This window comes from Pholis gunnellus (assembly GCF_910591455.1).
Source record: "Pholis gunnellus genome assembly, chromosome: 10".
NCBI classification, from domain to species: Eukaryota; Metazoa; Chordata; class Actinopteri; order Perciformes; family Pholidae; genus Pholis; species Pholis gunnellus.
The window spans coordinates 10,536,507-10,560,798 of NC_136537.1; the positions used below are offsets into that span (position 1 = coordinate 10,536,507).

Sequence of the window (24,292 nt, forward strand, 5' to 3'; positions counted from 1 at the left end):
GTTCTGCTTTGAAGTCATTCAAGGTGCAGAGATAGGAGGCCTCAGCAACTGTTGGACATAAGGTAAGAAATCGAAGAAAAAAAACATTTCAAAGGAATTTACAGTGAGACGGTAAGAAGTGGATCTCGCTCTGCTTTGAAAATATCACACCTTTGGAGCATAACAGCATGTTTCAACCCACGCAGCCTGTCTGAAAATAGTAAGTGGTGTTCTAAGCCATTCCATCGCCGTAGAACTAACCATATGCTGCCTTTTATTCTAGATTTGCTCCTTCCTTTTGTTCCATGCCTACAGATAAATCAAATAGTGAGACTCTAAATTGTCCTGTCTGTTTTTTTCTCATTACATGCCGGACAGGGTTTTCAACCGGGCCTCATAAGGTCTGTTATTTATGAGTTTTTGCAGTCTGCTGTAGATGGACTGCTGAGTGGCTGCCATGCAGAAACCTGACAACCCTGTCTCCTTTTTCATCTGCGTTCTACAAACACAGCGACACAAGTTTACAGCAAAATCAGCATGTTTGCACATGTTCTGGCTCTGTCACGAAAACAAACTGTCAGTTTATCATCTGTTTGTGTGTGTGCGTGTTAGGTCGGGGACGTTGGGTATTTGTTACTGTGGATCGTTTACGACATTCTCGCTGAGTAATGAAATACAAACGTGTATCTTCACATCCGATGGTGGAAAAAAAATTAAATGAAAATCTATGAAGGACGTTTTTAGTTTCACCCGTTTCAACTACAATTACAGCTATTAATTTAGGCTGAACTTAAACTGACCTATAGGTGCACTAGTACTGTATACAATTGCGCCAAACAATCATCCTTGCTTGGACTGAGCACCCTGCTAAATAGAATAAACCACTTCTCTCCCTCTCGAGTGGAAATCTGAAGGTTGCTCACAAAAAAAAAAGGGAAATTGGTTGTGTTTTTCACAAAGAACGGCGCACGAGGGAGCACAAACGCACAAAGCCTTTCACTCACGCTATCAAGCTGCTTGGGTGGGTCAGTATTCTTTGACAGCCTCCCCATCATTAGGGCTTTAATAAACCTCCAACACTGCAGGATGTCAGACAGAGGAGAACAAATCAAGAAAGAGAAATAGAAACAAAGGGGAAATGAGCTGATTGTAATGCAGAAAAAGAAGGAGTTGGCTTTTTAGAATCCATCAATCTGAGTCTAATGAGAAAATGACAGACAGCTCCATAGAAAAGATAATCTCTGCAACTCTTCCACTGCAGCGTTATCGGAGCTAGATGGATCCCACTGTAATTGTTCACAAGTCTTACTTCCAGACTTTTAGCCCTGCTGAATTTTCTTGGACAAATCCCCGCAGCTCCACACCCCTTCACCGTGTGCTGCTAACCTTGACTCGGGCCGTAAGCCTCCTCACACCTGTCCTGGAGCGAGGCAGAGAAAGGCCCCGGCCCCCCCCCCCTACCCCCCCTACCCACCTGCTGCCCCGCAGCTCACAGCCGGCCTGGCAACAGCTACAAGCCGCAACCTTGGGATGAAGCACAGCGAGACACTGATGACACAGAGATTCACAGAACCTCCGGCCAGATCACACCAACCTCTCCCCTCAGCCTCTTTAATTAGGCAGACGGCAAGACCCGACTCCAGTCGAGACGGACAGACTTCACTCTTACTTGTTGTGATGCACCGCTGATTGCCCTGTCCCTAAATCCCTTCGCTACTGCAGACGGTGATAACTATCTTTTAATGGCGATTCTCTTGAAAGTCCAATATTATTTGAGCATTAACACACTATGATCTGAAACAATATTTACTCAGATAAGACATAAGAAAATGTGCTTACTTATGTAAACAAAGGCGCAGCAGTCCATGCTGTTAAGTTACAGGCATTTTGAAGGCATAGTTTTGGGGAATACACGCTTTCCTTTCGAGAGTGAGATGAGAACACTGATGCTAATCTCACGTCTACAGAGTTGGAGTCCAGACCTGATGAGCTTAGCCTAATGTAAAGGCTGGAAACACAGGGGAACAGCTGGTTCTGTTCATAGTTAAAAAATACAACTACCAGCTACAGCTAAAGCTCACTAATTAACATCTGGTGTCATTTAAGCAAAAGTGCAATGTAGTCGGACGGACAGATGTGATTGATAAGACATGAGCAACAAAAATGATAGTCATGCCCGGACTTGACTAAGTTTAGCATTAAAACAGCTAGCAAAATTAGGAAAAAAAAACATAACTCAAAAAACATCTCATAACACTGTTAGTGAATGGATTAAATGACGTACAATGTGTTAATTAATGAGCTTTACAGGTGTTGGAAGACGTTGTTTTTATGACACTTTTAGCTAGCTGTTGCCCCACGCCTTTTGCCGTTATGCTAAGCTACGCTAATCACATGAGGGAGATATTCACCTGCCCATCTCACTTCCGAAGAGAGGATGAATTAAAGTAATTCCCAAAACGTTAAACACTGACTTTGCTAATATGGCTTCAACCTAAAACAGATATCCACCAAAACCACAGACTTTGCATTATTTTTCAAAAACTGCTGCACACCGTGGATTTTCCTCAGCCTCTTTTTCTTGTCTCCCATTCGCCTTGAATCGATTTATATTGCTGTTAATCGCCTTTAGAGCACAGACATACAAACACAAGCCTACTAACCAATTATTCTGTTTCCCAGTGACACTGACAAGAAGAAATGTGTTTAGTGTGCTTCAATAATGCCGTTCCTCTTTTTCATACAGTGTACCCTCTTTCACATCGATCCGCTAACTGGCTCCACCTTTTGTTCTACTGCTGAAAGAGAGCCAGCATTTCGCAGACTGGAGTTTTCTTTAAAGCCTGATGGGGACAGACAACCAGGATGACCTTGACTTCACCCTCATCCAGACTCGGCCTGCCTCGGCACCGCCAGAGAGAGATAGAGCCCTAAATGTAAAACTACAGCTACACAGTCTCAATAAAACGCCAGAGCGTTTTTCCTCCAAGTATGACCTTTCCACTGCAGAGTTTGCCACAACACAGCAAGAAGCAGACTGAAAATGATAGGTTACCCTGAGTTTGTAGATATCATACTATTCACTGAGGTATAGGAAAAAAGGAGCAAATAACGAGGAAATTACTTTTAGCCTCTTCCAGAGCTATGAAAACGTAAAGACCAGACTCCCTGCCAAAGTGGTGCGGAATATTTCAATCAACTAATTAATCTGAATAAAATATCAATACAAATCTACGACCTTCAGAATATTTTGAAGCCTGAGGTGATGTGTTAAAAACCTTCTATACCTCCAACGTTTACAATCTACAATGATATGAAACAAAAGAAAACAGTCCGCACATTGGAGAAGCTGAGCAAAGCATTTGTCTTTGATTAAGTTGAGCATCCCATGAGTCAAATGGTCATTTCAGCATTAATTGGCAGGTTATAATTATAAAGATAATCAGTGTTTAAGCCACGATTGTCTGGAAGGGATCAACGGTCCAGTTTTGTACGGGGTCACTGCTCATCCATGGGGGACAATAAAAATACTCTGACATAGACATTTAACAATTGTTATTTATAAGTACTGACCACATGGCATTTACTTAGGAAATTATATAAAATCAAAATATATGAATAAAAAATAGGGTGATCAGATATGAATCTTTGTTCAACCACAACAAATATTGTATCAGTATTTAGCTTGAAGTCAACTCCAAAGAATTGATTTGTGACTAGAAAGCCAGACCTTTATTGTGGCACACAATACCTTTTCATTATTTTAATAATTACATTCAAAAGTGGAATTATTAGTGTTGACTGCTATGTAATTGTCTACTTATGGTAATAATAACAAACTGCTGGTGAAGTCACGTCTGACAATTAAATCTGAAGATAGCCGATATCATCTAAATTAACGCATTTACACACTGGCGCATTGACCACTAAGAGACACGAAAATCGAACAAAATCTTTGTTAAGGTTGAAAAGAGTTGGAAAGCTTGTCATCTTGGTTTGGACTACAGAGCCTCCGTGTTTTTGTTTAGTGAATATATCTTTTGGGCACAATTCAACCTGCTCGATTGGTTGAATTGAAAAAAAAGACGTCTCCGGAAAAAAGTATCTTTTTCACCGTGTAATATTCACGTTATGTGTGAAAGTATTCACGTCAAAAACTGATTGGAAAAAATACATTATCGTGTCACTTAATCGCATGGCTGGTTTCTCTCTTACGAACCAACTTTGTTGAAGTGTAACTCACCGAATAAATCTTGACGCAGCTTAATTAAACAAATGTAAAAATCCTGCTCACAGCATTGATCCCGTCCTTGATTTTCTGGGGATTAACTGGATGCAGGGTCGAGGTTGTAGTGACAGAACATTTACTGTTTCTGGCTCAAACCTTAAATATCACTGTCGATTATATTTGCATTATTAATCAGAGTGTTAATAAGAAAGCAGCATATAATTTGTGGCTGCAAAGTTATCAAAGTGGTCCACTTCACACCTAATTCACGACGGGCAGAAGGGTGAATTAGAGCTATAGGCTTTGACACAAAAGGACTTTCGTCTACTTCAGTCTCTAGTTCTGCTTCAAGGCTCTTGGTAGAAGTGCTCTTGGTGGAGCGCTCTCTAATTAATAGCCAGTGGCAGCTGAGGCTGCGATGCTTTTCTTGGCAGTGGCGTTACACGGGGCTGAAGAGGGCAGGGGCATAAAGTGTTGGCCTTTGACCAAATGTAGAACATTTCGGAAACACCTGACTCATATTCAGATGATTATGTATATCATTGCTCTGAGATACCTAACAATGTGAGATGTGATAGCTTGGGAGGATGGAATCACTGACACTGCAGCTGGTACGCCCTTGTGTTTGTGCGGCAAAGCTTGGCTCCGAAACAGCAAGATGTCCTCTTTCACTGAACATGATCGGGGTAATTTAGTTTGATTGATAATGGAAGGAAAAAGGTTCTCTGATTTACAGACTGTACTATTATAAGACTGCGTTCTTAGCGCAGTTATAACTACACACGCAAATCGTCAGAGTCAAAGCACACCGGTCTCAGCTTCCCATTCAGTTGTGGAGTCAGCAGGTCACATTCTGTTTAATGATAACACTATAATCCCATTTAATTCTATAATCGCAGTTTGTAAATGGCCCTCAACCGCCAAGGATGGTGCTAGGGATTTAAAAACACTACGTATCCCCGGCTTTACGTCGAGCAGGGGGGAGTTTGGCTATATTTCTGTCAGCCCTTCTCTCAGTATCCCGGGGACAATAAGCCGATGTTGAGATCAAGAGCACCTTTCATATCAGTAGAGGCATTAGCTCCCTTTCTTGCCTCTCTCCGCCTCTATCTTTTAGAGTTTAGAGCCAATAGAGAGACATGCCAGGAAGAGTTACCAGAAAACATAGTCAAAAGTAATCAGGGAGGTTTGAATGTCTGTGAGGGTTCAATGTTTACAGTACATTCATTCAGATTTGATTTCACCTTGTAATACCTCTAGTTACGTCTGTGCTTGCCAATGTGTTACATGAGCACACAAATGTCAGCCCCTGCTTTACACAACGTTGATATTGCTCCCATTTTTCATTGTTTCATCCACAACCCTGATTGAGCATCTTCCTTTTATTGCTGACATTTTTCTATCAGCTGCTGGCAATCTATCGTGCATCCATTCCCTCTCCCACGACTCCTTATCTCCCATGGTCAGATTTCGTTCCCTTTCTCAAATTAGATACAACACCATTTTTTTTTCTATGAAATTCCTTGCAGTCCTTCATTCAAGAGCAGAGAGAGGGATATGGAGGATCTCTAATTCTCCATGGGGAGGCAATGTGGCCACCCTTCATGCTTCTACAGGCGGCAGAATGTTGTCCTAACAAATCCCCAAATGTACCGCTCTTTTTTTTCCTCATTCTGTGAATCCCTTTCACTTCTTATTGTATTTTTTTTTCTTTTCCTGCATGAAAATGCAGCTTTGCGGCTGGCAGAGGGCTCACTGCCTGTCTGTCTTTGAACAGCTTGCGTGCCCTGGGCCTGTCCCAGACGCCGTTCTTATTTCTTTTTTTTTCTGCCTGCCTCTCTTTACACTAGTGATGAGCAGGTTGTTGCCTCTGAGCAGACTCCAGCTCAGAAATCCCTGGAGGAAAGAGGGCCAGGAAGGAGCCTTAAGGCAGATATGATGCTATATGTGCTATCTCATAGATGGATCAGATTAGGCATGAGCACATGTACAGTCAAACACACATGCAGGCTCTCAAGAGACCGTCACACACACACATACTCGCTCTGAAAAATCATCATTACGAAGAGCGGTAGTAATGCAGAGATGATTATCTCATATTCAATCACACTTCTTGCTTATTTTGCCCCTTTTTAATGCCACAAACATTTTTCTCAGCATATAATATCATAAACCTAGACGGTCCAATGAAACCCGCTTGTTGGATATGATTCAGCGAGCAGAGCTGGCAGAGGCTCTCCCGTCTTTGTCGAAAGGGAAGGAATGGAAGTCATTGGGTTAATTTATCTGCAGTGCAGTATATTGATGGAAAAGTCCTATGAGCAATAAATCCTGAGCGGTTGTTATTGCATAAAATGATAATAGCCCGGGTGTAGCATTCTCCTCAGCATCCCAAAACAAATTTGTTGGGGAGACTCACTCTGCTCTTATAGGAGCAAACAAAACTGCGCCTGATGCAGCAGTATGCAAATATTTTCCTTACCGCATTTCTACATCATGTCAACTGATAAATGAAGCTAATAAAAGTGACATTCAGCTGAGTGTGCTTACGACTGAAGTTGAGGTGCATCCAGTGTGTTTGTGTGTTAACAGTATGATGAGTCAATGACAATTTAGAGAAATTGCTGTCCAACACCTAAGCACAGGTTGCAGCGAGAGCTGAAACCATCAGTCAATTAATTGATTAGTCAACATAGGATGAAAGTGCAACAATTATGACAATGAAGAACCTGTGTCAAGGAAATAAAAAGGTAAACTATTTGCTGGTATTAGCTTCTTAAAGGGGCCAAATTCTAAATTCTGAGCATATCTATGATCATATCTGATTGAGGGATTTCCTCCGCACAGTGCGCAACATGACGAAGGCTGAGCCGGCTGCTAGAAGCTAACAGCAACATATATATATTTTAGAAAAAGAAGTACCTATACTCAGTTAATAACTGCAAACTAAAAAGCAAATTGTACTTGAGTAATTGAGAAAATACAGCACAAGTGGATGTCCCTTTAATAATTGAGGAACATTTGAAATGCTGAAAAACTCTGACAGTGCAGTGAGCTACTGCAGTAGAGCAACAAAGGCCCAGCAGGACCACAGCATTAGCAGCCACAGGATCAAAAGTGGTGCTAATGAATAGCAGCACAGAGGGTTTTCTGCGTGTGGAAAAATTGAACCAAATTGTGGAAGCTCGACACTTGCCTATTCTATACACCATGAACTGCACTGCCTGGTATAAAGACGCTCATTGTGTGCTGGGATTCCTCAGACAGAAATCATAAAACTAAGCCACTGAGCTGATTCCCATTTCCCCCAGCAATCAGGTGGCTGAATCTGTCCTGCCTCATGATCCTCCCTCAACAGCAGTGACCTTGATGGATTGAAGTGACACACACAGACACTGGCCTCGGCACACAGGTTGTGTTCAACCTCCTGTCCAGAGATGAAACTCTATCCGTCAATCATTGGCTAATAGAACTACAATAGCAGGTAGAAGCAGCGGGTTTCCACATAGCTGACAGTGGGTGCCATTGTTTTGGTGTGATTGCCCTCAGGGGGGAAGGTCCATCCCTGTTTCAAAGTATAATGGTATGGCCCAATAGGGGGTGGTCCAGCAGCTTCCCTAAATGCTTGTGACTCATCCATATTGGCAGAGCTAGCCAGATTATTTCAATTAGCTCCAGGAACAAAAGAAAATCCCACGCTGAGGTTGCCACTGAAACAAGGGGCACAATTCAGCACACTGCTGCTTTGAAGGTTAGCTGTTGTAAAAGCTTTATTTTCCCCTTTTGTGCTAAAACAAAGTTAAGGGAGAAAAATGTTTGATGGTGATAGTTGGAGGAAGGGAAAGAGGTCCCTCTAGACGAAAAAGAAATAATTCATTAATTGGAAAAAGACAGAAACAGAAGAACATCAAACAGATTATTGCTCTGCCTACTTATTATTGTTTGCGGGAGGGGGCGGGGGGATCAATTAAAGACGCAACCATTAATATGCCTAACATGTGATTTGTAATGCTTTTCTTAAAAGCTGATGCATAGTCTTGACACAAAAAGGAAATAGATTCCAGTATAGTGCCTGAATGGTAAAGGAAGGAAATGTGCAGCACAAGAATTAAATTAGACGCAGAAAATTAATACTTAAAGCCATTCTGCTTTAAACTATGACTCTGGGATCTAATTTGATTCCTGAAAAAAAAGGGAAACCAACACTGGTTGAGGGGATATTGTGAGGCAGAGAGAAGCCAATAACTAAATGAATGTTAACGAGCAGAATCCAAAGCGGGAGCTGATTGCCTTGTAAGCAGGCAGCAGCAAGCAGAGGAGTGTAGGGTGGAGCGGGGCGGCCGAACAGAGGAGATGCATGGCATAATAGCCACTCATCTATTCATGGTAATTGTGTTTCCCCTACTACAAGGACTGGTGGACCTTTCATTTCCTCCTCAGGCAATGGACGTGATAGAGGAAAGGAGGGGTTAGAGGAGGATTAAAAAGGATGCCTCATCCAGTGGTCTCTCAAATTGGCTGCTCACGTTCGGACCTCTCAACCTCAGGCTCTCGGGCAGCTTCAACAACACGCACTGGTTGTCAAACAAGTCGGCCTCCAACTTGGCAATCAAACGGCACCAAACGCAGCTCCTCACACCTACTGCTGTGCCTGACATTCAATTTAACACTGCCTTTATGAGGTTACACAAACTCAAGGAAAGAACCTATCAGCTATTTGTAAAAACTCACATGCAGAACAAGCAGCAGAACAAAAATGATCTAAGTAAGACTTGGTGAGTCTTAGATCTTAGATCTAAAATGCTGAATAGGCCTTTTTTATTGGAAGACGTTTTGACATGTCACAGTAGGAAAAGCACAGCAACATTAGCATTTATTTGGAGCCTTTGTTTCAGGCGACTGGAGTCCAATATCTATTTTGTAGCTCTGTTTTGTTTCCACATACTTCTGAGGAAATAATGTGGCTCTTTAGTTGCTAAACACTCCGCTATGTTCACCCGCTAGTCTGTAACCCTCTGTGAGAATGCTGATTGGTGCTGGACAGGTAGCGCACAGTTGGGTTTTAGTGCTTCTTCTTTTTCTGAAAACAGGTCCTCCTTGCATGGCAAGCAACTATGTCTTTCATACTCTTTCATACTAGGGCTGTATATTGGAAAGCACCTTGTGGTGCCATACCTATTGTGATACACGTGTCACAATACGATATATATATATATCGTGACAATACTAAACATACATATTGCAATATATTACAATACATTTTTTCTTTTTACTGAAAATGTAAAAATAGAGCTGAAAATATATCTTGCTGTGTTCCACCTGGATAGTCTAATACGTACATCACATGTTGATAACTCAGTGTTACTGACCACTCTTAGGTCCCATTCCTCAGGTTCAGTTTTCAGTAACTACGTGACGTTACTGCCTGAACGGCTCTCGGACATTGCCCCGTGTCTGCAAAACACGTGAAACTAGTTCCCACTCCTCAGAGATGTGGTGTGACGTAATATACGACTCGGTGGTCTAGTCGTCTGACATCTCACGTCAGGGCTAGTCTGGCGCGAGCAACGTTTTGACACGTTTCTTCACCTCTTCGTAAATCATGGGCACTACACTGCTACATCCATCATGTGTCAGCAGGATTGATTCAGGATCACATAGCAGCGCGGCTCCACAGTATACGGCCGCTTGCTTGTGGGACGCCATGTTGTCATATTGGCCGGATCAAGTGACAGTCCGGGAGGTCACTGGCCTCAGCTCAGAAGGCAATAGCCAGCGACATCTATCTTCACAGGAGCGGAGGTGGAGGTAATTTGACACTATATCTATATTTTTGAACGGCACTATTTCATACACATACACAGTTTTTGTGCTACATTTGTCATCTTCCAGTCTAACTCAAGATCGCCATAACTATTAAAATTGACATGTAAAATCGGTGGAGTGGCTCTTTAATATTTGTAACTTTAAATTTGCTTGGTAATCACGTGACTAAAGCAGGAAGCAACAAAAGGGCTAGATGGCCAGTGTAGTTGTTTGGTTATTTAATCTGCAGCTGTTACCACATGTGCAGTGAGTTTGAGGCTCACCTGTTCCAATATGGTGTTGATCCTGTCCACCTCGCAGTCAATCACAAAGCGCTTCTCCTGCCTCCTGTCCATCTCCTCAATGATGCGCTTGAACTCTGCTGCATCTGTTGTGCCGCTAACAGAGCGGGCGGTCACCTGCCAGGTGTTAGCTACTGCAGCCTCCATTATGGCCTGCAGTATAGAGAAACCTAGAGAGAGAGAGAGAGAGAGAGAGAGACCCAGAGGATTAGACACAAAAGAGGCACACGGTTACTGTTATGCAAGAACTGGGAGGCTGCTAATTTATTCTAGAGAGGCTCTTGCTTGAATCCAAAGGTTAAAGGCCATCTCATTACAATCTAAAATAGCATTCCAAACTCTGCAGGCCCTCGAAAATATTGTCTAGAGTCTAGACTTCGTGCGCAAGTGTGGAAGCTATCGTGAATTTACCTTTGCATACTGAGAAGGCAATATCATTATGAAGTAAAGGGACAGGAATTGTATCTCCATAATATTAAAAGATCAGCGGGTGATGTTATTGCGCTTGGCGTCAATTAAATCATGGCACTTAGCTCAGCCACATGTTAACTTTGACAATGTGGTGAAACACATCCCGGCTCATGTCTCCTTGGAGGATTGTGCCAACTCATTTAAAGATAAAGACAATGAAAGATTCATCCAGGCCAGTGGTAGAAAGAGATCATTATGCTACCAGAGGAATGGAGAATGAGCCCTTCCAATGATTAATTCACACGTGAAATATTTTCATTTAATAGAGCGTCTAGAAACACTATGGTCAAATCATATAGCACCAAATGAATAATGAAGTTCTATTTCTGGAGGGATAGATTGCACACAGCAGAAGTAAAAAAAACAAAATGGCTTAACTCTTCTCCAACATTAAAGAAGTGAGAATGAACATAAAGGTTATTAATGAAAATCAAGCACACTGCTGGTATTTCATTAAGCCATGGACAATGCAAACGCAAACTTTATGTAAAATAAGCTTCAGTTCCATCTCTCTTTTCATTTTCTATCGTGCGTCATGCGGTTAGATAGACGGTGCCGAGAAGCGGCGAAAAATTTGCAGGTACAGCAAATTTCAGGCACGCATTCAGACATACAGATCTTATGTCGATTACTACTAATGCCATATGTGAATGAGTATTATGCAAATTGCCTGACAAACTGAACAGCAGTGTGCAAAGTAAACATTTCTCATATCTTTTTTTCACCGTGTGCCATTTCTCCGAACAACCTTATCTCTATGAACCGGCTGCAGACAGTCAACAAAGCCAGCGGAGAGACCAAAGACACAACAACGGCTATATAAGAAATCCACTTTGTGACTCTCTTCATTTCTCTGCTTTTGAAATCTTTTTCCATTCCATTCTGAATGGTCGTGCTGCCCTTTTTCTTGTTACTCTTAAATGCTCTGAGAGTAATGCGCCGTGTGAGTCTGCAACCCCGGTGTGCGGCCGCCTCTGCAGCACACGGCCACAGCTCCATCGGATGATCTTTTGGCGTGCGGCACAGCAAGCCGCAGAGGATGACGAACTGTGTGTCATCAGTCCAGTGGAGCAATGGCATACCGCCTGGAGACATTGGACTCTCAGACCTCGAGGTTATCTGGCAACCAGGTTATCAGGTCACATCTCCAAGTAGTTGAGCCTACAGTTCGTGAATGTACCTTGTAGCACAACACGGAGTGCAGATGCTGTGTTTGCATGTTGAGGGCATGGAGAGGCACACATATAGTCCCTTTGTAGCTGCTGGGTCACAGAGCTGGTTAAAAGTATCAACACTTGTACATCTGGCGTGAAACACCGCAGGACAAGAACAATATGAAGCGTAGCCTGAAGGCATACAATCGTCAAATGTATTTTTTTATATTTTTACCCGGACAAAAGCCACAATTTTCTAGGAAAAAGAAAGACATTTAAAAGTGAAGAGAAAACATCTGAAGCTTTTCTGAGGTATCATCATTTTTACATGAGCACAGCAGCGGCAGTCTCTCATGTAGTATACCTCCTCACATCTCCCCTACCTAAAGCAAAAGTTACAGAACGAAGGATTGAATAACATGGATGCATTATTCATTTTCCTCAGGCATATGCTTAGAACCTCAGCAACCACAAGCCAGCTGGATAGCATGGCAGTCTTCCCAGCAATAAAAGCCTCTCACATTAAGAGATGTCATGCAGATTAACTTGGTCAAAATGTTGTCTTTTGGTTTGGAAACTGACAAGAATACGGCTGGTAAAGGTAAAAATGCCAATGAACCATTTAGCACACTGTAATCACGTTGGGTGTACGACATGCCATGCACATGGGTTAAAATGATAGGGTGGCTATTTGTTTCAGGGCTGAAAGTATCAGTCCAATCACTGATTCCTGTGCAGCTTGAAAGAGGCAATAACACATCAAAAGAAAATATGTATGCCTACATGGGAATGCTCTAAGGATTTGGGTTTCATATATTTAAGTATCTGTAGAGTTCTCTCTCCATACAATCTGTGCATTTCCAATTTTCATTTCTGAGGTCTGAGGTGCCAGGAAAACATGAATTATGCTAACTCTTATGTGCAAGAAGGAAACAGTGTCCTGTCAATCAGATTACAATCACAGAGGGCTTTTATTTTGAAATTGCTGATTTGTGCGGAGCTCATCTTCTCCTGCCTCCAGCAAACCCTGAACTGTGTTGAAACAATTGGATTAATTTAAGATTCACAGAAGATTCCATGCCTGCCTAGTTTTACATTTGTATGGAAATTAAGAGATGGAATCTGGTAGTGGTAAATAGTCTGTCCAGAAATGGATTACTTTAGCTCGACAGTCAGCAGAAAAGTTTTTGTTTTCGTGGTTTAGACTTCAAAATCAAATTTGAACAAAATCCTTTGAGTGCAACTTAATGTGACAGCAGCAACGAGACTGACAGCTCATTTTTCATCTCCACCAACAAGTAAAAAATAAATCAGGTTGTTAGTCTCTGCATAAATGTACAACTGCCAGTCACCTTTGTCGGCCAGAGTCCATTCCAGCTTCAGCTAATCAATGGATTCATCATCATCATTCATCCTACAGCATCGGAGACCCCTCACGAATGCTTTTGCTCATGATATTTATTTCTAACATGAAGAAAAGCCATAAATCCTTTTCACCTCTTTGCCTTCTGGAGCCCCACAGCTGTGTTTCATCCAAAAATGTAAAACAGTCAACTACATAAATTATGGAAGACAACAACAAGATTTCCTTATCACTGGCTATAAATCCCCGATGTACAGATGTCGCAGCGGCATGCAGCAGTTTCTGCTGATCATGCTCCTCAGAGCTAATCATGCCATCGAGACAGGGAGAATATAAACATGGTGTAATGCTCGCTGATGCCAGTATGTACTGTAAACAAAGAAACAGTGTAGCAGAATACAATGTGCATATTTGGTGTGTCACGGGACATTATATTTATGTTTTACTGTATGTGTGTTCATTTGCATAAAACACTCTGAACAAAGTTATTCATCCGGCGATAGCAATGTGCTTTCCTGCGCTGTGACAAGAGTGCGAGCATGAACTATTAAGTTGTTGCATTTTACTAATTTAGCTAGTTAGCTACTTTGCTAATTCCACCATGCTTTCATGCTAAAGTCACGCTTGTACAGAAAAAGAAACCCCACAGGAGGCTGGTGGGTAGCGGAGGCGCTGGGTCTACGGTTCCTCTGCCTCACTTCTTGCCGGTAGGAGTCTATTTCACCGGTAAGAGTGCAGGCAGGAGCTCTGTGGGCTAGCTAGCTAACTAGCCAGCCTTCCACTCCAGGGCTTCTGTCTGCTCTCCTCCTGGCAAAGTAGTCTGCCAGCAAGATATGGTCCCATTGGTTGTTAACTTTCTTAACATTCACGGTCCCGGAGAGTGAGGGACTGTACATATTGAGAGAAACTTGTATTTTCTTTAAGGATTATTAAAAAAAACAAGCCGATACAACTTGCTAGTCGGTGTTAACTAGCGTGCTCAGAGAAGTACTCTGCCTCCACCTATATATGCTATCAGGAGGGGTCTATTCACTACACATATTGTTTAGTTATTCAGATTAGTTAAGTTAAGTGCTACTTTATATTGCAGTAGAACACTAAATCCACTTGTATGAGTCAGTAAGTATAAGTATATGTTATATGTACACTTACTTTGATATACTGTCAATTGACATTAATCCCAGTCTATATTGTTCATTGCTAAACTTTTTGTCTTTTTTCCAGAGAAAACCAAGTAGAACTGCCCTGTAGACCAAAACCAAAAGTACAAGGCAATATCCACCACCTCATAGACTTTAAACGACGCATGAGAGCAATGCTGCAGTTTATAGTTTGGCGGGGTATATATTGCACAAGAAAATAAAGACTTCTCCATTTCCAAGCATAATGCATCAGTCTGTCTATTGGCCAAGGCTGACAGGATACAGGTCTAAGTTGAACAAAGGTGAACTCAGACTGAGTCTGCCAGACTGAAGAGCGGCACCGAAAAAGAAAAAGGCTGGAATATGCTGGGGATGCATGTACTGTAGGCGGACGAGCACAGAGGTCATTTGGATACATAGAGAGTTTCTTTCATACTAACATACGTACAGACTATGAGTGTAACGTATGTGTCTCCTTTTGTGACCTATGGTTAACCATAACAGCTTTCACTGCGTTCGGTCCAAGGAGAAGTTTAAACATGTATCTCTTTACCGATGCATAATTCCAGCCTCCGTCTAACAGGCTTAAATGGAGGCAGAGTCGGTATATATATATATATATAGTGGTTGTGGTGTAACATCAACGACAAGGCAGTGGGGGTGGCACAATTACAAACACTGCTATGGCGATAAAATGACCCGCCCTACTCTGCCTCTGATTAGCTAGTACTCGTTGCCTTCGTTGCTTTCGTTGTCATATGAGGATTGACATTGGTTCGGGTTAGAGTAAGTTTCAGGGTTAGCCAATCAGAGGCAGAGTTTTTTAATCAAGCTTGAACAGGGTATTAAGTTTCTCTTTAATCTCAAATACACACTTGAAACAACTCTGTAGTTGGTGGAGCAGTGTATGAACGGCTGCGATGAGTGAAAACTCAATTATTTCAGCATTTCCCCTTAAATCTATATCAGAACATTGCAGCGTCTGCTCGCAAATCCCGACAGAGCCTAACGACGCTCCGTGTGCTTATAAATCAGAGCTGTTGCCAATGAGATGTTGTGGCAGTGTAGCATGCAGCAGCTGAGTGAGAGCCGCAGTCCGCTTCTTCGTCTGTGAACCGGATCTTAACAGGATGAGTTCTGAAGCGTCACCCGTGGCGGCTCAGCTGTAATTGAATTGAGTTGCATCTAATCTCATTGCCCAGCTCCTTTGGTTCCCTGCCTCTCATTAGGGTATGGTGCAGTGTCACAGGCCTCCATCTCTCTCTCTCTCTCTCTCTCTCTCTCTCTCTCTCTCTCACTCACACGCCTTCTCATATCTCACAGCTGATCCAGGCTAACTAGGCAAATCAGAGAAACCATATTGCAAATTCCTCTAAGCATCTAGCTCGGCATTAGCCACAACTGGCTGTCAGCTTCCGAGCCACAACTACACCACTTGCTTACATGACACTGCATCATCTCACTTTGTCATTGATGGTATTACACTAATCCACATCCAACAAAAATCGTATCTACTAATCTAATCGAATTATAAAAATGTAAGTAAATAAGTCGCCATCAACTACACTACACAATGAAAAAAGGGGGAACCACAAGCAGCTGATTCTACCCGCTGACAGGATAGAGTGCGAAAACCCCAAAAACCTGAACTCATTTCTGAAGGATCAAAGTCTAAAGCTCAGAAAGGAAAAAGAGGCGGTGGTTGTTTAGCCAATAATAAATGTAGCTGCTCCCCAATCCGCTGGTAAATGAGGGTCTGTGGCTGGGCGAAACGGCCTGCTGAGCATAGTCCAGGGTCTCAGAGGGCATCAGAAACAACTGAATTGAAACCACAAAGATAATGGCTTTGGCTCATAATAACGGGGTTTGGTTTGATATCGAGTTCAGGACTGAACACCTGCAGAGAAAGGCGGAGAGTGAACTTTACAGACACCGCAGCAATTTACCTGCTGCCGCATGTTGCTGTATACAATATATCTGTAAAGGGTCAATTAATCAATTCAAGTACAAAAAAAAACATTAATATACTGACTTTTTAATAGACGTGTATGATAGGGGTATAAGAATATACCGATAAACTTGAGTATCTCAATATTATGTTTGATGATACTGTATCGATTTTTAAATAATACTTTACATGCAAAAACATGTGGCTCAGAGTGCACAAAAGTAATGTTATGATGAGGAATGTTACAGGCACTGTGATGAATGCAAATGCAGATGTTCTGATTGCATAAAAAAGGTAAACTTTTTCTCGTCAGATTTTATGCATTTGGTGGTGTGTTCTTTTGCAATATATTGAATCGTAACCTGTATCATGATAGGTATCATATTGCCATATTCTTGCCAATACACAGCCCTAGTATATGACTTAAGTAGTGGTACTGAGCCATGCAAACTCAGTGGTCTTGGAACTTGGAACATGACAAGTAGGCAGGTCATAAAATAACAGTTGCCAGCTTCGTTCGCTTGAAATGTCTACCTAAAATTCTTCAGCTGTCAAACTCTCACTCTTCATTAACTACGTCGCTACGTACGTTCTAATTTATAAATATTCCCACAGCTGCTTCCTCTCTATTGTCTTTTGAGGGAGCCAAAATAAATACTTACAGTATTTAGGGCCTGGTGAGTGTTTGCCTCTGGGCTAAGTATGCTCACAGGGCTCTGAGGATCCCTCCAGTGTTTGCACAGTGGAGATCAAAATCTTAGGCTGGGAGAGGAAGACGGCTTTATGTTTCCTCTCATTAGTCATCTGGCAAAGGCCCAAAACTTAAATAAAATAGGCTGTGGTTTGCTAGAATTATATGACCAGTGCTCTTGACTTGTCCAGCAAATGATATACAGAAGCAACAAACAGGCAATCAACGTCCGACGCTTGATGAAGACCGAGATGAGAATCTCGGAACAGCTGTAAAGACATGGTAATTGAGGTGCCTTTTGAGGAAAGTGTTTAACTACCGACAATTAAAAGAGGAAGACGCAAAAAACAGGTCTATTCAACTTATGTAATTTAGTGGAGGAGAAGGACATTATAGCCAGCACTACAGTATGAGCTCCTCCACTTCTCTCCGCCTGCGGGAGGAGGAGGCTTTGCCTCCATGGCGGGAACGTTGCAATCGCCGTGACGCGAATGCCAAAGTAGCCCCAAAAGTGTGCAGCCAAGGCTTTGATGTGTTGTTTACAGTAGGCCTACAACCAGAAATCATTTCACTGCCAAGTGTTGTCCTAATCAAAAAGACAGCACATGTCAAATCAAACGGAAGCAGCATGATGTCTGTATCTTTAGAAGTGCATACATGTAGGAGGGAAGAGAGCGAAAATCCACCCACAGAGCTTCTCCATCTCTCCCCGTCTTTGTTCCCTGCTCTCTCTCGCTCTCTCTCTCTCTCTCTCTCTCTCTCTCTCTCTCTCTCACTCACTCACTCACTCACTCACAAGGCGTACTGATGTCAGCACATAAACACAGATGAGCATGTGCGCCAACACATGACATAGAGTTGTGTGCGTGTGTGTGTGTGTGTGTGTGTGTGTGTGGGTCGAAGGGATTGATGGGATTGATCAAGTGCTGCACCAAACTCTCTGGCCAGCTGTGGCTGATCAGCTGAAAATGAAGGACAAATGACAAAAAAAAGAGACTTACCTTTAATGAAAGGAGTCCATACACTATTTTACTCTTGTGTTTACACTTGAGAATATATATATTATATTTGTTGTTTCTACAAACAAATTGGCCCTGTAAGATAGCGTAACATCAAAGAAATCAACCTCTACTATGGCAGCAGGAAGCAAAGGCCAGGACCTTTTTGTTATAATGAAAAAAAAGAAGCTCCCAGCAGTAATTTCATGGCTGCTGAAGCTAGCAGTGGGTAGGTGGTAAAATGGCTTTATTCCAGGTTCAGTTAAAAAGGGACACAGAGACAGCATAGAGGTTCATTGTGTGCTTATTGTGACAGGCCATGGCTCTCCAATCTCTTCTTTTGACTTGCAGGTTTTTCAAGGGGTTACTGAATTACAGAGGTTGCCACTGCAGGTCGGACTATCTGTATATTTGGATGTCACTTTGGCAGTGATACCTGTTTGTGCGCGCAAAAATAAAACGAGAGCAAAAAAATGTCAGTGATGCATCGCTTCGTCCATATTTCTTTAATATTATTTTTTCCTGTGCATTTTACGGCTTCTCTGATGTGCCCTTTCTTGTCAGCATGTCCAGGCTGATTTATTCTCCCGATGCATGCATAATTTAGCTGTTATGAAGCCGGCGTGAAGGAGAGGGCCACTAAAGCACAAGAGGCATATTGTGTGCGTAAAGTCTCAGCTGGGTGCAGCTGATGTGCCATTATAGCTGTGATGAGACCACAGAGCCAAGGAAACAAGCTGTGGTCTATAGACGTGGTTGCAGTAGGGAGCTGTGCATTCACACTTATTATCTCACATTGTGAGCAGAGGGTATAATCAACAATTGTGGGAGACAACATCGCACTCGACTAGACATTATTTGTGTGAAATGTGTCAGAGTGGCATAAAAATGACTTGTATAACAAATTTAAAGGGAAAAGGCAGCACGTTGCTTTGCAAACTAATGACACTGCACATGAAAATAAGTCACCGCACCTTCTTAACTGATTATGTACAAGAAAAGGAATAGCCATTTCATGCCTGTCTCCCTGTGTTTAATCACTGGAGTTTGGACTTTCCTTTTCGGTAGTGTAGCGCATTGCTTGATTTGTTATGTTGTTTACAACAGTGAGAGCAATGCCAAACCACTACAGTCAAATTAAAGGACAGACTTGATTTGGTTTGCCATCAAAGGCATCCAGGAGAGCAGCGGGAGACATTAATTATTTGACTCTTTTAGGGAACAAAGGCAACTGTCTCTGGATAGCCAATTAAAGGGATTGCAGAAGAATAGGGAGCAAGGTTTGCTTTGGTTGTATCTGCCTGATTGGCCTCCCCCCCGTCATATCTGTCCTTCTATCTTTCTATCTACAGTAGCTTGGCAGGAACTAGAAGAAACGAGGCTAACTCTGTGCGGTCATCCAAGCCTCCCATCCACAAGCCTCTTGGCCCTGTTGGCGCGTCACTCTGCCAATTGTGCCAGGCTGGAGTTCTCATGTCTGCCTGTTTAACAGCTGATCAACAGGGTCTGTGGTGAGTTACGAGGGGTCCCATTCATAGCCAAGTGGTCCTGATTGATGCAACTAGAATATCATTAATCTGATTTATTTGGCCTTTCAGCATGTTTGCAAATAATCATGTAATAATAATTACCCATCCACTGACATTAGCAGCCATTAGAGAGGCAATCACATGTTCAGAATTCTCATCCACTTTCCATATAATTTAGGAAATTTACACCACGCTCATACTTCAAGGACTACAGTCCACGATCCACATCTTTCTTAATTCTGATTTATTAAACTCTACTGCTATTTAGCATGGAAATTACAACTCTGTCTGGAAAGAGACAATTGGAATGGAAATTACAAGCTAAGGAGGGCAATTTGGCCCTTCAAATAGTCATAAAATGAAAGACTGAATATCAAGATGAGTTATTTCTAACACCTGATAAATAAGAAGATACATTTAACATGGTCTGTATTGGGCTGAAAAGCTAAATTCTTCTGTTTGATACATTGGCCACTGTTGGCCGCAACTACATGTGACTTGAATGCTACACAAGCCACATCACACAAGCAGCTTGTCAGCAGTGTGTGCATGCCGGCTGACAGCGTCACACTGATTCTACTCAGTCACTTTTGTCACATGCTGCAGTCGAACTCTTTCTGACCCTCAATACAGACCCGGGCATAAAAATGATCCTTTTTTAAATTTTACAGTCACTGAGTGGCTTGTTCTTTGATATTGCGTACTGTAAATTATTACAAATTAGCTGACTGCAAATTATTTGTCACCTTTAAGAAATGTATCGTTAATTGATAAGTTAAGGGAAAAAACAGAAGCCTTTCATTGTAAAAGGTTGAGGTGTGACAGGAAATCTACCTGCCTGCCTATAATTTGCTATGTAACCTTTTTTTTCAGTTTTTTGATAAACAATACTATGTATTATGTAATGTATTGTCATTTTAATGTGATTTTATCCTGATATCATGATAATATGAAAAGCATAATAATGCAAGTACACCCTTTCAAAAAACAATTAATTACATTATTTAAGAATTTTCAGATATTGGAATTGGATTGTGAAAAAAAGTTAAAAAAGAAAAATCTCCAATGAATAAAACATGAATAAATTAAAACCATACAGCCGAAACAATAAATAAAATGGACTCTCAGGCGCTTTTAACAACAACGTGCGAAAAGCTTTATAATGGTAAATAAAACCCTGCTGTTTATTCTGGCATCTATTTAAAATGTGGGTGAAGAAACTGAAATTGTCTTATTTGATTCAGTTGTTTTTTTTAAAGTGACTACATTTTTCTTGAGGGAAGATTTGGCGTATAGTTCAACTTCTTCCTGCACTGTAAGGGCTTGCTTGTGTTTTGCAATAAGAAGCAACATTTTAATTCAATATTGGCATTTTTAAGACCTTTAACAATAAATGTGACTCAGATAAATACTGTATTAAATGCCTGCACACACTTTGGAGACCATATAGTATAGGTCAGAATTTGCACATATTTGCATGTTTCATAATAAGCTGCTCCCTTTTTTGGTTACAAATACTGCAGCAACCTCTCAGGATCAATACTGTTCATGCGCCTTATTGTTCCATATAAGTTTGCTGAATTGACTCCTCAACAGTTGGGGGTCATTGGAAATATTGACAGAGTGAATGAAAGAAGTGCCCTGCAGATATTTTGGACTAAATGCTGGAATAAAGCTTCCACCTGGCAGGTTTTTGTTCAAAGAACATTTGAGTTCCTGGTGCTATAATGAGGCTATGACATCGAAAGCTATTTCAACTGTCAGCAGTTAAATGATAAAAGTAAATAGCCCTGTGCTTTGAGTGCAGCGGATACGTGTTGGATCGCTTTCCTCCTAACGATATCACATTCAGAATATCGATTGCAGAGGGAATGATGGAAAGCGCCGACATGAGGCCCGCCATTGTTATTCATATGTCATCAACGCATCGGTGTGGCGATGGATATTGTGAGACGGGGTAAAATCCGGTGTCTCACAACATCATCGTGGATATAAAGAGGTGGCATCCGCAGGTCTTACCACAAAATACCACTGCAGATTGATATTCACTAAATGTCAATGGGAAATATAAGTGCTTTCCCGCCATCAGAGGACTCCATCAGTCATACTTACATCTTCATTAATTTTTTTGTCTAGCTGCTCAGTTCAAGGTGAACAGGATTTTTTCAAATCTGACAAATAAAAAGGAACACAGAGAGGCACGGGGAGCGACGTGGACACTGATGAAGCAGAATGAAACAGCAGCCGTGAGGGAAGGACAGGTATACAATTGACCCTTTTCTTAACCCCTCCCCCATGCAGCGATGGTCCAATCACTGCTTAGCGACTGTGACTAGGCACAGCGGGCTTGTCAAGCTTTACAATTAGAACAATACTCATTTAATACACATTCAAATGTTAAGATAGTGGTGTCCTTTGATAGCCTTTCCCAAACCAAAAGAGCCAACCAGTAAGTAATGGACAACACGTTCTCGCTCCCAGTCAGCTTCCATTGACACGCTTTGGCTTCTTACCTTGAGGGATGTCTTACCCCGGTTTAGCCTATCTTATACTTTTGCTACTAAAAAGCTTCACACTGGGACATTTTAACTATAGCCTGAGTCTTCAAGCCCAATATCATGTATGTAGCTAACAGGATTCTCATTCAAAAACAAGTCGGCTGGAAGAATAAGGATGTCAGCTGGAGACAGCGTTTCAACCAACTTGTGAGGCTAACGTTAGCTGATGAAATCTGTCAGAGACAGTTGTACGAAAAATGGGTAGAAATGAGAAGCTCACTTTTGTCTACCTTTGTCCTAACCGTTGAAAATGAGTATGAATTTCGGGTGCTAAATCTGCCACTTTTGTCGTTTTGGACTTCACACTGTGCACTTGTGGTTTGTTTCACAATTCGTCTTTTCTTGACCACTTTGCAGCACTTAAGACAGGACAGGTTTTCACTCTTGTACTTCCACAGTCACAGCTAGGCGACTCTCACGAGACTCTCAAGAAGAAGGGAAATAAGAGAAAGCTAAAAGCATATAAAGACACTGCGTAGAGAGACAAAGAGAGAGCGAGAGAGAGAGAGAGAGAGTGACTCATAAATCAAGTAGAGGTGAGATTGCTGAATCAGGGTTGATTGTGCCTGGGAGAGACAATAAAGCCTGTAATCATCTGTCTCTGCTGCACAGACCTGGCAATTATCTGCCCATACCTGACCGGCAGAACAGAAAGGTCAAGGTCCATCTACCTTCACCCTATACAGCTCGGGATTTTTAAGGGGAAATTTGTCTGCTGATGCAAGCTGGAAGGACAGAATAAGCAATATTCACTCTTGGAGAACGAAGAATTGGGGGGAAACACAGTATTCGGTTGAAGGAGCGCTGCGGGGACTGTCAGTTCTTTCCCGGTGAGTCATATGTGATGTTTGGGAGTGATTCAGAAGAACCAGCGGTAATATCTGTTTGGACCTTTCATCTCTGTCTACCCATACATGTGTTAAAACACACACCCACACACACACACACAGTTCCCTGTCAATAGATTACATCCTATAAAAGAAGAGGAGCCAATCATTAATATCAGTGCCTGCGGAAGCTCCATTTGCTTCCAGTGCAGGTCCTTCATCATAACATCTGCTTTCATGCTGTCTCCTAATAGCATTTAGGGTACAAATTTACCTTCATTTCCCTCCAATACATCTGAGCCTGAAGCATATGGACCATCCCTCTCTGACTGAAAGCACTACACCAAGGACTAAAAGCATTTTTTGCCAGCCCCAATATAGGAGCCAAATGAATAGTGTGGCTGTAATTAATCTTTTCTATTGACTGAAATCTCTTGGTGGAACTCAGCTAGTGAATGCGCTGCGCTTTGTCTCCTGAATAGCAGAGTTTGGAGAATAATTGAAAAGTTGCTTCCACTATTATGGATGATCAATGCTTTCATCAGACACAAATTAAAAAGGCAAAAAAGCACTCAAGATAATAATGCTTAGTACATCGCAACAGTTACTTTGTGTGGCACAACATGAGCAGAGTTTACTTACAGCAACATTTGAAATCAGAACCAGTCAGAACCAGCAGCTTATGAGGTCGTATTGTGACACGCCTTTGCTTTTTATGTACTTGTGTAAAGATTATTTAGGGCACATTTAAGGTCAGAGTTCACTTAGTGGCGTTTGTCAACATGTCAGGCCTCTTTTTCAGACAATGCAATAACACAATGGATAGCAAGACAATGACCTTTCATTAACTCCCAATTTAGTGACCCAAAGCAGCATTACCGAGAGCGTACAAAGAATTGAAGACATCAGTGACACCCGACCAGGTACTTGTACCCCAGGGTATACTTCTGTAGCTGTAAGAGGGTACGTGGAACGATTGTGGAGTAGCTCATCTAAATTTAAAAACAAAAGAAAAATACATATTCATGTAATTGTTTTAAGGAGGAAAATAAAAATCAAAAAATAATTATTTTGATGCTGCTTTTTAACATTTCTTTTGTCACAATAACCAGTAACCTACCAGCTGTTAGCTAACTGCACCCACCAACAAGAGTCAGTAATTACGTGTAGCTAGCAAGCATCACAATAGTTAGCTCAAATTAATGGATGAACAGTTGAAGTGACTTGTCAAATTTAACTTATAAGCAGTTGATGTTGTTCGTTAAAAGTAATCAATATTTAATAGGTTGAAAATATT

The 24,292-nt window shown here is 41.7% G+C and overlaps 1 protein-coding gene across 1 annotated transcript in view; it reads right to left on the bottom strand.

Annotated features, from left to right (window-relative positions):
- The window catches only part of LOC306702384 (glutamate receptor 3-like), a gene marked incomplete at its 5' end in the record, with an annotated part of 75,099 nt that overhangs the window by 25,422 nt on the left and 25,385 nt on the right, over positions 1–24,292 (bottom strand). Inside the window, one exon of the mRNA XM_079167993.1 lies at positions 10,297–10,484. Coding sequence (XP_079024119.1) covers positions 10,297–10,484 — 188 coding nt within the window. The remainder of the gene's footprint in view (positions 1–10,296; positions 10,485–24,292) is intronic.